Source organism: Echinococcus granulosus, assembly GCF_000524195.1.
Source record: "Echinococcus granulosus chromosome Unknown EG_S00032, whole genome shotgun sequence".
NCBI lineage: Eukaryota > Metazoa > Platyhelminthes > Cestoda > Cyclophyllidea > Taeniidae > Echinococcus > Echinococcus granulosus.
In genome coordinates this window covers 495244-510398 of record NW_020170412.1, presented here as the reverse complement: position 1 = coordinate 510398, position 15155 = coordinate 495244, and the positions used below count along the sequence as shown (strand labels likewise).

At 44.0% G+C, this 15155-nt stretch overlaps 2 protein-coding genes across 2 annotated transcripts; both read left to right on the top strand. All coding sequences in view use genetic code 11, as the record gives it.

The window, feature by feature from the left end:
• Positions 1–478: 478 nt before the first annotated feature.
• EGR_04860 (hypothetical protein) lies at positions 479–5999 on the top strand (the record flags this gene model as incomplete). The annotated part of the gene is made up of 3 exons (XM_024494109.1): positions 479–674; positions 2141–2217; positions 5958–5999. 3 exons carry the CDS (start codon positions 479–481, stop codon positions 5997–5999), a joined length of 315 nt encoding a protein of 104 aa, XP_024351498.1.
• A 4638-nt stretch (positions 6000–10637) lies between these two features.
• Positions 10638–13309, top strand: EGR_04859 (hypothetical protein; the record flags this gene model as incomplete). Its single annotated transcript, XM_024494108.1, has 3 exons — positions 10638–10751; positions 11477–11644; positions 12536–13309. The coding sequence occupies 3 exons, from the start codon at positions 10638–10640 to the stop codon at positions 13307–13309; spliced, it is 1056 nt and encodes a 351-aa protein (XP_024351497.1).
• Positions 13310–15155: the final 1846 nt, after the last annotated feature.

Here is a 15155-nt window from a genome sequence, read left to right as displayed (position 1 = left end):
GTTTGCTTTATTCGAGTTCACATTGTTAATTAACGCTCCTTCATTGATGCTTCCCCTCTCAAGGCAGAATGCAAACCCTTCATTACCCATTTTAGGTTTGTATAGGAGTTAGTGAATTTGCTACTTAAATAAATTAAGTAACGCCTCTTCTAACTGCGTCTGCTTTAAAGGTTAGAGCGTTCACCCCAGTCACACGAAGCCCCTGATTAGCTAAAAGGCCAATTCTCTGTCAGAAAGTGACTATACGACGTTATACACGGCCATATAACGGTAGTTCAATGTATTAATGATATTTTTCCATGTTTTATGCCATTTTATTTTAAAAATTTCCGGTCTAAATAAATTAATCTACGAGGATAAAGTGGAAATAGGAACCAATCAGAGAATGCGGCCACCATGATTTCCCATTATTGTACCTTAATGAGAAAATATCTTTCGCCTTGACCTCTCCCTTTAGAGTTTGTAGGATTTGGTTTCAATGTCTCCAGTTTCAAATAGCAGCAGAGCAAATTGGACGAGAAATCCTCGATTAATATGCCCCACTTATTGTTGCCAGCTTTTAACAGAAAGTGCTTTTGTTGGACTATTTTATCTTGAACGATGCACAATTAAGATTGTTGTGCCTAATTTATCCATTAGTAGCATAAATATTTTACTAGACAAATTCTTAACAAGTTAATAGTGCAGAGGGTGGGGTTAGGAGAGGGGACGAAGGGCGGGCTTGAGAGGAGAGAAAGGGTTAATGCAAAGCAGCTTTTAGTGTAGTCGCCTCAAAAAACGGCCCACTATTTTACTAATCACCAGCAACGTGAGTCCCCAAGGAATTGGTTGGATGGGTGGTAGATATCAGCCACGAAATTCTGGGATTTGGAGAATCCCCGAATCCATAACCCCTCCTATCCTGGAAAGCAAAGAAATGCGCTTTTTCAGCGAAATTTCCTTAGCCATAAAATAGCCCAAACTGCAGTTTAAAGTAGATTCCGAGAGGTTATTCTTGAAACACAGATAACCTGACCAACGGCTACATTTATTTCAGGTGGTCAACAAGTAAACGGTGAGTAAAAACAACCATTTTTAAGTCTTCTAAAATGCATAACTTTTTCCCCTTCCTACTCTAGCAGGAAGTGATAAAGAAAGACTTTTGTTATGTTTTTTTTTAGGTAATGAGGGACTTACTATTTCGGTTCCCACCGAGGGGCCGCAGTATCGCGTTCACGTCCGCTACCCCTCGGTCCTATCTCGAGGACGCAGCACTATGATAATACCTTTTTTTGTCCAAGACTTGGGCTCATTTTTTGCACCCTGAGACTTCTCTGGAGGCGAAAGAAGCCAGAATATGTATTGTTGACCTATAGAAGAGCTTGGAGGCTACTGGCATGGTTCAGAGGCCAGGCTGCCAGGCAAGGGCCTCATTTGTCGTTACTAAAACCGAGGGCTAGAGAAGAAAAAAACTATTCAAGTGCTTTACCGATTCTGAATAAAATTACTTCTTTTTTGTTCCAGGATTTTGAAAGGGCAAAATTTATTTGTGAAGTACCTTTATCAGTCCTCAAAAAGTACGGGAAAGCTACCGTAGGTTAAAGGTCCTGACAGTGGGAATTAAACCACCTTCACGTGATAGCTCTGCTTAATTGGAAGGGTTTTGGGGATAAATTCCTCACCTTTTCGCCATTTTTCGGTGTTAAACTGAAGGAGAAGTCGGTTGGCTTGAAATCTGTAGCATGGCCTATACTCAGAAATATTAACTCACTTTTTGAAGTAGCTAGGGTATACAATCTTACTAGCGCCACACAGCTCTGAATATTTCATATGCTCTGGGAAAACATGGAATCCCTATCGCTTCAAAAGCCGCAAGATACAACGTCGTAGGCGGTCATTCATTTGCCAGTTGACATTCGAGTGACACCGCGGCCGTACTAATGGCTAGAATTCAAGCTGAGTTTGCTAACTTATTGCGTACAAAAGTAGCTCTTGATTGACGCAATACTTAGAGCTCGTCGGGATCACGTTACCGGATCACGTTACAGGATCGCGTCACTGACATTCGTATTTAGAAGCGCAGTCTTGCGGATCAGTGGATTCAGGGGTTGGTTTTGCAGCGTCTAAAGTGGAAAAAAAGAATAGAAAGTCTATTTAATAGACAAATGTTCTTCAAAAGATGTTTTTTTAGCCTCTTGGTTATATTTAAGTTTCAAAGGCGCTTTAATGAAACTGCAAGTTTACAGTTGATTGGTTGGAATATTCTCCACCACTGATTGGCCGTACAAATGTTCTTTCCTTCTCCTTTTGGTAACTATTTTTGGTATCCACTCATAAAACTGCCTCCTTAGATAGACAAGATTTTGGTATATATTGCTATTGTTTTTCATGAAGATAATGCAGACCTACTCATTAAATGAATTAATCGTGGCTCCCATAGTGTTAATGCCCACCACCGTCTTCCCCTATTAGCGCTAGGGTGGAGTTTTACAAGGAATGGCCTCCCATTATTTACGAACGAGTACTTTTGTGGAACAAAATAGGTGACTATTTTGTGATTGGCAACTATTTTTGGAGGACAGACTCAAACAAAACAATCTTAGTTGCCAATATGAAAAGAGGGGTACAATTCAACTTGCAGCGAGTTGGAAGTATAGCCGAAGTATCGAAGGGCCAAGGGGCTACTAGCATGGAGCGAAATCCACGCCACCCAGTAAAAGTAAAAAAAGGTGCAGTCTTGAGTGCCAACGAAATCAAAACAAGAATTTAAACAATCAACACATTACACAGACCCTCCTCGGTCAACCTTCCGTGTCGGCGATCAAAGCTTAGTCGGTGCTGTAAGGCGAAGCACCTACGCACCAACCGCGTCGGTATTCGAACTCGGGTGCAAACGAGGAGACATTCGACCTCAACTCCACTGATCCCTCTTGGCACCTTCACTGGGTCAGGAGATTCATCCTGTTTGACAACTGTATTGAGGGCGAGCGAGATGTGCAGGCTGTCGCGTATGTCCATTGTCAGTCATCAAAACACTGGCCTAAAAGCTGAGTTATTTAATGAGAAATAGAGTTTGAAATAATTTCGTGAGGATGAGGTTTTGCATGTGTCAGTCCTTTTCACTATGTCCAGACATATCTGTGTGGGTTCTATCCAGCTAGTGGGGAGGTGGAAGAAGTGCCACGAGTTCGCCTCATTGACATCCTCATGCGGCTGCGGAAGACAGCTCCTTAACGAACCCTTTCGGATAAGTTAACGGTTAGTGCAGCTTCAGTAGTTGATAGCATTTGCGCAGGAGGTGGAATTGGCCCCTTTTAGTAGGGGCCAATCATCAGCATGTGCCCTTCCAACGTCACATTAAGGTTTAGCATTCAGAGATGGGAGTCAGGGTAGTTGCCTTTGAGGATCGCGTTCGCTTTCAGCTGTTATCAACGTAGCACCATGAGTCGTCCTTGAAGTCGACGTAAAGAAGGGCTGGAGGGCGGCTGGCATGTCCCAGAGGCTATGGCGCCCAGTGGAATTACAAAGACGGAGTCTTAAGTACCCGCGTAATCAAATCACAGAGTTAAGAAAACAATTGAAGTATAACAAACATTTTTTTGTACCATCAACATCACGCCTTCTTGTCTGGGTTTTACAGCGCCCTCTTTTTATCCATATCTTCAAGTTTTTCCCATAAATGTGACTGAGACATTTGTTAGTATAAAAAGTTTAGTGAAGCCACCGCTGTTACAAAGAAGGTGTTCAGTATTCGATCCTTAAAATAAGCAAAGTCGTTTATTCCCCCCAATGCCAACGCAATCATGGTTTGGGGCGTGGAGTCTGAGGGCCGATTAAAATTAGGCCAGGATGCGTAAATATTAAAGCGTGGACAATAAAATTTCACACTAGTCTTTTTTTAGCAATGCAACAACTCATCGGTAAGTTGTTACAATTTTAATCACCCTCCGTTCGCCGTAGAGTTGTGCAAATTTGACACTCACTCTAGGATTTTCAATATTATAGTCCAAATTTTTTTCTTAAGTATACGGGAAAGCATAAAAATTAAGCAGATGGCAGGAAAAAAGCCTTGTATATTGGCTGATAAAGACGATGGCTTTGATGTGTGTGTGTGCTGTATCCACCTCTTACTGATTTCGTCCTTTCTTCGATGATGTGACGCCACAAGCTTCCCGAGCGCAAGCACAAAAGAGACAGAAGATACTGCTTGTACTTTCGTTACATCAGGAGTATAAACAGACATTGTTATGATTGAAAATTTTCCCCTTTTAAACACCCGATATCATCTAGAGTCTTCCCTTCCCGTTAGTTGGGGGCAAATTGAAACAGCGGGGTGGATGGGCGAAAGTGGCGGAGGCGGAGGAGCAGAAGTGAGAGAGGGTGGCATCGGCAAGTAAAATGTTACAAACCAAAGTACAGAGATTATTTGATCAGACAATATGGTCGAAAATAACTATTATGATGCTCCATATGGTGTTAATTCTCACCCGCACAACTCCACCTTTGATACACGCACTCACACACACACGTAAATATATCCACCTATTTATACTAAAATGTCACCGCTACTTTACGACTTGCAAGATACAAACTGTTGTTTACTTCATTTTAAAAATCTCGGATTATTTGTTTGACTAAATCAAAGATTGTTTATGGAAGCGAATTAGACAAGTGAAAAGACTATTTAATAGGTAGGGCTTGCGGCTAGATCAAATGGAAATGTCGGCTAAGCATTTTAGTGATTGGTGATGAAGAAGGAGATGACATTTGGCCTCAAATTCTCCTTTTTTCCATTTCCTTGAATGGTTTACAGTTCTTAAGTCTACTGATAATAATATCAGTAGCGTCTTCCAATTAATCAAAATGTGGTACCGTTTGTGGTGGTAATTGCCTCTCAAGCGTATCCAAAGCTACCAAAAAGCAGCCCATCAAAAATCTGCTATAATCGCTATTAGCTTCACTTCGATATCGTATAAATGTAGGTTTGCAAACGCCCTTACTACTTAAGCATAAACCAGAGATGAGCCAACGTATTACGAGCTAATAAAAGGAAAATTCTAGCCTAGGAGAGGACTATTGAAAAGGTGTGAATACGGTGGAAGATAGGAAAAAAACGGATGTACGCATTCACGATCGACACTTAAGAAACTAACATTGTCTGCTGAGAAAAAACAGCGCACTAGGAGTCTGGCAACAGTCCCGGTTAGAATGTTCTTTCGAGGCGGCAAAAGTACACGACCCTGCCGTGTATGTGTGTTAGCGGTTGACCAGAAAAGCGGCGCAATTCTGACATCGAAACAAGCCTAATGTAAGTTAAAATAACACATGCGCTCTGGTGCGTTTGGAAGCTACGCGGGTGTATCAGTGAGAGTCGACAGTTGGGTCTTTCTTGTTGGATCCCCAAACGCTGGCCTACTTCTGCATTTTGCCTCTTCATCACATTAGTAGGCAACGATTCAACAGTCAGAGCAGAATCTTAATAGGCTATTTTCCCAGAAGCATGGAATAGAGTAATTCAGGAACTGACGTTTGTATGCCTACTTTTTCCATTCTTCAATCGAAGTTTGATATATTTTAGCATATTTTTGGCCTTAAAGACCTCAAATTGTCACATGTCTCATAAAAAATTGTAACTAAACAATGTTGTTAACTGGCTGTAGATAAAATGAGTCCATTAAATGGCACCATTTGGACGTTGATTTCGACAATAAGTAGTATGTGGCTGCAGTTGCCCAAACACCTTATTTCCAGGCATTTAGCAATCCCAAAATTCGTTTTCCACCGTCTTTCCAGTCGCTCATCAGGGTGAGTCAATGCCTGCTGAGCAGTGGATTCAAAGGAGCGATCGCTAACTGCTAGAGCCCTTCCAGCATAAATAAGATATGATGAGAAGACCAGTATAAAAAACACTAGCCAGTGCAATAAAAGCTGGGTCTGCGGTCTCTGCCAAGTAATTTTATTATTTTTACTAAAATCAGGGCACCGATTTCCAACGCTTTCTTTCAGTGACGCGTCATTAGATTTACACTACTGATGCGCTAAATAAGTAGACACAGGTGGGAATTAGTAAATTGTACGCTTACAAGTGCCAATAAAATTTATGTAACTACTCTTACCAGGTGTTTTCCTTAAATAGTATTTCTTAAATATGTTTACTAATAGGGAAAAACCGCTGCGCCACCGCAGGCCTCTACCTTTTGACGTTCCTTTAACACGGAGGAAGCAATTAGTATCAGAAATTGTCAGGAGATTCAAGAAAACACAATAAATTGACGGGATTTTTCTAGTGTAAAGTTTATCCATTCACTTTCTGTGTAAACAAAGATGGAAGCACAAGTTTTATTTGTAATCCCTAATATTAGCCAAACCAGTTTGTGAAGGATACCGAATTCGCTGCTGTATTCTACCTCCTTCAAGTCAGTCATCGTGTCCAAAAAGACAGTCTCCTTTTCAAAAACGAAGACATCAAATGTCGTGAGAAAAAAAAAGAAAAAGAAGAGGGTAGCAGACGGAGGCTCCCCACTTAAAAACCGATTTCTCATCATCTCGACGTTGGCGTTGTCCAGCGATGGGACCTTTTAGGTGAATGAGAAATGTGTATTTTCTTAAAGTACTTCACACAAACACATCTACACACACGCCGTGAGTATGTTTGTTTGCTGGTGGAGCCATAAATCACTCACCGTGGTTCTGCCACTCGGCCCGCGTACTTTAGCGGTGAGTCACGGCTCGCCGTCCGCTCGGTGGAGGGTTGTCTTGGCTGCCACCAACTTCTGCACAGGCAAGCACAATCACCTTCCTCCTCCAGTCAGTTTGAACTTTGTTCAATGTATCTTGGCAGACTCTTTACTGTGGAGGATTGGGATGGGAGATGGGTAGCCAATGTGAGGTTTGGAGTTTTTAGGTCCAAGTGTGTTCTTAACGCTGCACAATTTTGAGGAGGTCAGAAGGGAGGATCCAACGCGTCCCGTAGGTGCTCGTTAGTGGAAGAATTTACGTTATCAATGGAAAAGTCGCAATTAAGTTTCAGTAACCTATCATTAAGTTGAGTGCCCCGATTCCTACCCCCTCCCCGATTCGTCCGCGGCACCCAGACACGGAACTCGCGACCCTTCGGTATAGCAGATCCAATAGGAAGTAGTAAGTACCGTCAGGACTAACTACACAGCCAATTTGTTTAATTATCCACTAAAACGTTGTTTAATTCACGTTTTTAATAAAGCTAGTGAGACGCATTGTCGGTGGTACAATAAGTAAATACGGGGTTACATGGAAGGATGGGGGAAGTGTACCAAGGTATTCGCTACATAGAAAGCGCAAAAGTGCAATTCACTGGGTTGAAATGGAGACGGAAAGGACATTTGCTACTTCTACTTAGTCAAAAACCTTCAAGTAGCACCCAGTCACTCTGAATGCTATTTTGGTCCTTTGTACTAGGGTCCTTTACGAAGGGAGTAGTAAAACGAGCCACAGTATAGCGTGAACTTCTTCAAAAGTTGCGTAAGAAACTATTTTTAAATTACACAAAGAAAGTGACCCTTTTTGTTTGCAACCTTTATCACGAGTTGGAGTCTTTCCCCCAGTTAAACAGTCCATAGTGGAGGACATCATCTAGGGACATCTTAGGTAGGACAGAAACAAGCAGGCAAGTGAATTCGCGATCCTTCCACCTTAATGAGGTTCACTTGCGCTCCGCTAGGGACCTCTGATGGCGTTTTTTGATAAGGAGAGCTTAAATTACCCCAAAAAAGTCAAAGGACTGTTGGATCATCCATTCACCTGTTCCCTCTTAAATGTACGGTGGCTTTCGCTGAGGTGTGAGTCGGTCAGTAAACAGGAACCTCATAGCAGATTGGACGGCATTGTCTCTCTAGGGGTTGGAGGAACCTACCCTGAGCACGCTTAACCACTTTATTTATCCCTATCCCATAAAGCATTTCCTTGTCCGCTTATTCCAAGGCTTTGAAAGCTGAGGTGGAGGGGAGAAACACCAAGGCCGAAACACTCAGACTTATTTAGTATCCCGAAATCGAGGGCCTCCGCGCTCTAGACCCTCCGTCATTGAATCAGCAATTCCTCTCTTGCAGGACAAAATTCTTCCCGAGGAGGTGAAAAAAAGCGGTCGGTACCAATGCTAATGCTGAATTCGGCCACAATTTAAGTGATCGACTAGTGAAAACAATGACTGTGAAAGCAAGGGTTTTGATTTCATGCGGACCATATCTGTTTTATTAAACCCTGGCAGCTATGCGTTATTAATAAACCATTGATCAACCGTTTATCTCGGTATACAAACATGGCGTTACCTTAACCGATCCCTTTTATTATGTAAATAATTGTGGGGTGTCGTTGATGTGTCCATTACTGGGGGCAAAAACGGATGAAAGAATAGGATCGGTGGGTGGAAAGGCCAGTCCAGCTTACTAGGCGATTGTTCAACCTTAGGCTCCACAGCACTGGGGTTTTGTCAATCAAACAATACCAACTTCATTAAATCTGCAAGCCGAAGTTATTTACCTAATTAAAAATGTCAAATACACTTCTTTCGGGAGGTAAATAAACCAGAAGGGTACAAAGTGGAAAGAGAGCACTCGTCTGTGGTAAATAACTAGAGGCTTGGGTCACTGAAACTTATTTTGAAAGCCGCAAATCCAGTGGGAGATCTTTTTCCTCCAAAAAGGACGAAGAATGCGCAATAGTTCTTTCTTGAAGGTAACCTTGTGTGTAAGCACCCTGAGAACTGAAAATACATGAATCCCATAATATGAGGGAAATAACTTTTCCCATGGCCCTCTCATGGTCCGATTTCAGTCCTTCTTGTGGCAGTAATTGGGGAAAAGTGCAATTAACAAAAGTGCACTTCAATCTGCAGATAAATTTAAGGCTTAGGGCCATGATGGCCTCCTAATCTGTTCCTTTTTGAATAATGGTGTCAGGCCCAGTTCCCAAACCCCCTTAACTGCATCCAATGTTTACCCAGCAATTCAACTGGTGCCAAATCGCCATCGCTTGGAGCTAAAGCGCAGCAGAGTCAGCAATCCTATGGCCGAAGAGATGAACTTCTGATGATGGGGAGGATGTATGATTAGTGTGGGTGACATTCCCGATCCTCTTCAAAAATATTTGTAATCGACCTCGGTGATAACGTGGTCTTCACAGGTGGGTTGGGAAGTGCCCATCCTCTGGAGCTGAGGATGAACAAATGTTATCCACTCTGGACCCAGCCCACGGAGGCAACCCGATTTAGTAACATGCCCACGAGTGAACTGTTTCCCCAGTAAAGGCATCTTAAAAGCGCAGCTTAAATAAATGTGATATCAATTTAAAAATTAGCGACAATTCCAAACCACTAAAATTGCCTCCACTGGAGTCCCCAGGCCAGCCACAAATCACTCGGGCACTTCCCGAAATTGTCAGCCCTCCAAAAATACCAAACTTTGTGTGGGATGCACCGGAGAAATTTAAAGGGACAATGATAATTTTCCATTCCTCCTACGGGAAGGCAAAGTCGCTGGCCGATTCTGTGGGAATTCGGAAAGTGCGCAACTTGTAGTATCAAAGCGATTCTTCCGCCAGATGGACTGATGGACTGCCTTGAGGCTTCAATTCCGTGTAATAACTTAAATGGTCAAATTGTTGATCCACTACTCGATGTAGCACTGGCTTTATTTGTCCTCGATAGCAAACAACCGAGTTGGACTGTTGGCTTTGCCATTGTGGATCACAAAACGCCAGTGACGTCGTGACTTTCTACTGGTGAAAGCCCACAAGTCGAACCACCTCCATTCTTAGGTAACTTTACATTTTATCTCATGAAGCTTAGAAATTGATAACTATGCAGCAAATTCGGGAGTCGGGGTTTACTATTCCATTTCTAGCCCAGTCCGAGTCGTTTAAGTCCACATCACAGGTCAGTGGTAATGTGTCAACGCACCAGTTTTTCCATCATGAAATAAAAGAACTTTTAATCCTTTTTGCTCTACAAAGTGGTCGGTGTGTGTGGTTTAAGCTATCAAGGCAGGCATTTCAAGAATCAGAGCCAAAGTGCATGCAGTTTGAACTCTCCCTCTTGCGGATCCATAGAAATTATTTCCGCATTTCCCTAGGCCATCCTGAAAAGGTGCACCCTCTTCCACTTTGTAGAACAGCCAGCAATTACAATAAATTATAAAAACTATTTCAGTTGTTGGAAACATTCTAGCCTTACTTCATTGTTAAAAGTGCCAGAAATCCATTAAGACCGAATATTGAAAGTTCGCCCTCGAAGCAATCTTCTGTCGTCGGTCCACCCCGAGCTCCTGCAAGTATAAAACAGCAGAATCACAGGCGGGTGCAAAAAAAGGGTTCCTTGTAGCCGCTGAACAGAAGAATATAGTGCCTCACTGTCACCTATTGGCATCTACTTGATTGATGCCCATAGAGGGCGGCGAACTTCGCCTCATGAATGAAGGAATTTCCCCAATTTTAGGAGTCACAACAAGTGTCCCTCATGGCTGTTTGGCATAATTCACAACTCCCAGAAAATTGCTCGTAGTATCCAGCAACAATAATTAAAATACAAAAGGCTGAAAGATGAGAATCAAAGTGCGCGCGTGTGTGTGCGCATAAACTGCGCACACACACGCGCGCACTTTCGAATAAGCCAATCAGGAGGGAGGATGGACGCCACCGCCTCGGTTATAAAGGCGGCTTCTTACTTCGAGGGGACATGCAACTCTTCATCAACCCTCCTATTGAAAAGGCGACCTCTGTGTGGCAAGTCATCTCTACAAGTGAGTCTAATGCCATAACATGCATTTCCCTTTATAGCCTTTAAGGGACTTTTTTGCTTGTGCCTTAATGCCGAATACTCCTATTATTTAAGAAGAAGAGGGGGAGTCAACCGATCTTCTGTACATCACCTAGGGTTCCATGTATTTATCTGGCCCTTGCATCGTTTGCATCCAGCCAAGTGACAAATCTAGATCACCACCACCACCTGAAGGCACACTCTGTTCTGTTGAAGTTTCATGCAGTCTTTGAAGTGAAAAAACCTGCATTTAAAAATAGCAGAGGTAGTAGAGATTGTTGGAGTAGGCACTAAAGCAAGTTACCTCTCAGTAGACCTAATTTCTCAAAATAAAATCCAGTGGTTTTAGCACTGATGCCGTTGCGGTTGGAAGGCTGCATGAGAGCATGGTGGCCGTTAACGCAGAAGGTGAAACCATAATTCAAGCAATCCTTCCTCCACGTGTGAAACATAGCCGACACCTTTACTATTTACAATTACTTGTTTACTATAGCCGCTCAAAACCGTGTCAAATGCCAGATTATAGCAGCGAATGATTAAAAGATCCCGTGTGGTTTTCACTATAGCTTGCAGCATTGACGCCTTTAGTCCACCAAAGACCTGATTGCTCAGATCTATTGGAAATCATAGTTTTACCCAACGCATCGGCACAGTCCTACTTTTATCACTCTCTCCCTCTCTCACACTCTCCACTTCTTCTTGTAGTAGCGGAAAGCACCACCCATTTCCCTCGATCCTAGCTCCAAGTTACCTCACCTGAATGATGATCCCCCATTCCCTATTCTTTATAACGAAGCGCTCAGTGTCACGATTGACATCTCAATTCGAGATGGAGGTGTCAAGAGCACTTGTCGCTCTCGTATAGCCTGTTTGGTGGTAAAACAATGATATGGCACCTGAACTGAGTGGGTATGGAAATTTGTGGTAGCTATTAATTAGGAGGTACACGGGAGAGGATTATCACATGCCAAGCATTAGAAGATAAGGCCAAAGTTGTCAATTTTTTCTTGCCTTCTCTCATGTAATGAGATCGTGTCATCCCTTTAAGACCTTTTGCTGGATATCCGACTGTGTATCCGATTTGTGATGCAAAATGGCTTTTGTATTACCGAGTTAGTCTCCGAATATTCACCACCCATCTCACCCTTCTACTATAAAGAGCTCCATAAAGGTGAAATTCATAGTAAACCTGTGTCTTGTTGAAAAAGAATAGTAGATTGAATTGGTGATACTTCCAGTGAACAGACTATCTGAAGGAGCTTTCTGTAGTTGTTAGTCAATCCGCACGAATTCATTCGGTTGCTCTTCACCTAGTAAACGCAATCTCCTGGCACCGGTGGATCCGACCAAAATCAAAGTTTTACTTGACTGGAATAAGTAGAAAAGTTATAGGCCCCACGTGTAGTGGATACAGCAAAAAATGCAACAAAAGGATGCCCACTGGAGGGGTGGACCTCTTCACTTCCCCAAGATCAGTTCCCTCTCTCCGCCGTGGGACAAAACAGGCATCCGTTCACGCCCTCGTTTCGGCAGTGGACAAATTTGTGCCAGGGTGAAGTTGTACGGTTGTAGGATGACTTAATGGAAGCCTTCATGCAGACTGTAGGTGGATGTTTGTATGATAGACAGCATTGAGCGCACACACACGCACACACGTAGCGAGTGTGTGTGCGCGCGTGCGTAGGTGCGTGCACAGTCATCCTTATAAGCCACTGTCGCACGCTCTTGACCTTCATAACCACTACAGGCATGTTTATTTGCGCGCAGCCGTTTCTCCTCAACATGACCTTCAACCGACGCTCGCCCATCCTCGTCCTCCTCCTTGTGCTCCACAACCTCTTCGCCAGTCTGGCTGTTGTTCTGCCTCCCTCCGATAACAAGGCTCACGGCCTCCAATCCTGGGAGGACTTACTTCCAGAGTCCATCGATTGTGAAGAGTTTATTGACGCTCCGGAGTGCAGAAACCACGATATCATTCGACGCAGGTCGACAGAATGCACCTACACCGTGACCCTGCGTTCTAAAATCTTTCCTGATGAAGAATTGGAAATGTGCGCCCATCCTAGACCTTCACTACCCTGCCGAATGAATGGCAATGTTATCTGTGAAGTTCCACCAATGGAGGTGTCGAAATTTGACCTTATGATACTCTATCTCATTAATCACGAGTTGCAAGCGAGAATCCTGCGTCTGCAGAATCAGCAGGAAGCAGGAAGAGGCCTCAGCATCGATCTACAGCGCGAGATTGAGCTGATGATCGCGGATAATGTGGCATGGATGTGCTCAAGAAAGTGCAACAACTCCTCGTGCGAGTTTAGCGCTGAGTTGCAAACTCATAGGCGTACTGTGGGAAGCATTCCAAGAATGACCTCTCTGGTGACTGAATATCCTCTCTACGCTCGCAGCTCACGCCTTCAGCACATTCAAATCGACCTTCCGATTGGATCGTTTGAGATATCACGTCTACTGAAGAAGAAGGCGCCCTTTAGACACCTCGCTGTCTCCTCACTACCTCTCATGGTGTCGTGCCTCAAAAACTGATCGCACCCTCCAAAAAATACCTTTTGGAAATAAACGATCTCGTCTCCTTCTCATGTCAGTTGTTGCATTTATTATAACACTTGTGGTTGGAGCAGCAGCGGTACCTTCGTACTACTGCCCGACTTCTCCGACGCAGTCAGTTTTGCTCCGTCTCCCTGTCCCCCTCCCTCAGCTCCGTGACAAGATTTTCACTTTTACCTCTACGTCTCTCCCTCTCCCCCCTGACCTCCCCATGTGTGTGTGTGTGTGTGTGCATTTGTGTGAGTACGTGGTTGTGCTTTTGACCAGCATTCCATGCGACTTTGTGTGTCCTATTTTGTGGTGTCTATGTCCTACTTACGACCCCTCTCCCACCGAAGGAATGAGACAGTTTGAAAATAATTATATTTAATGTGTGCCTTTTGTGGCGTGTCTGTTGATGCTATACCGACAGGTTGGCTGTGTCCTCGGGTGGCGAGACCCTTTGCCCTCCAGAGCTTTCCCTCATGAGAAGTTTCAATTACGAGGGCTCTCTGGAAAGTTTATTTGGGTGTAGACGGAGGGTCACTTTACTCTTTGACAAAAGCCAAATCCTTGTGAATAGTCAGTCATCTGTGTAGCCAGTATGGATCAGGGAAGGCAAAAATAATGGTACACCTTCAACCACACGATTGATAGTGATAGTGGGTGATCATCCAGGAAGCCCCCACCCACCAGCGCTTGGATTTAGATTCAACAAGAAACTCATTGCATGCGCATTACGCATAGTCATGCGGGATGTTGATCTGATGAAGTCAGAAGTCCTTCACATGACACACCGGCTAGGCAATTACTCCACAAGATCAATTTCACACCCTAGTGCCAGAGCTAGAGTTGCGTGACTGGTATGGTGTAACCGGAATGCACTACTACTGTCAGCAGTAGGGACAGTAGAGCAAACCTTTACCGCCCCAAAAGTGCGCATCTCCTCCGGGTTGGAACAAGACACACCACACTCGGTAATGACAAAAAGCCAGCCTCATCTACGACTCCGTAATCACACCACCAATTCGAAGCCTTTGAAGTTGCACTACTGCAGAGGCGTCCACAGGGGTACGTGGGGCCTAATACGAACCTGCACCATCTATATTACCGGAAGTTCAAATGATTGATAGGTGATGACAATGGAAGGCGCATTTTGTACTCTTTCAAGCACCAAAAGTGGCACCTGTCAAAGGTGCGATGTTCGTGTAAATGTATCCACCGCTAAGTATCGGTACACGCCCTCGTCTAGTTAACTTTTCGACTGCTTTCTTTCAAGTTTGCGGAGCTGATGTAAGCTTTTGGAATCGCGTTGGTAGCGCGAAAGTATCGGTCCTCCCAACGCCATACTGATGCTGCTGCATTACAGTCTTTGCCCATCTCCACAGGAAACTAGATAACTTTTCGAGATCACTCACACATGACGAATTTCTTGACCACCGTCTACTATCAATCGTCGTCACATGAAATCTTCCCGGTACATCTGCATCAGGCAATCGCCTGACAGTTAGGAAAGAGTGGAAGCGGTGGAGGTGAGGCGTCGTGCTTCAAAGCCAAATTGTCTCGCGAGGGGAAAGAAGGATAGATTGGAAGTGGTGAGTGCTTTAACGACCGCAGCATTTGAAGACGCCTACTGGATGAGCTGGCTTGACTACCTCATGCTACCTTTTTTCGGCCGTTGCCAAACTGCGGACGGTAGTACCCAGACTCCCAGGATGGAATAGCGACACGTGACAGAACGGAGAAGGTGAACAATTGACCAGCGTCCGTGTAAGCGGCCCACCACCTGTAAATAGATGCCATGTAGGTCGTTCGGCTAGCATGTAAGTGGCTCGTGATTGTCCTG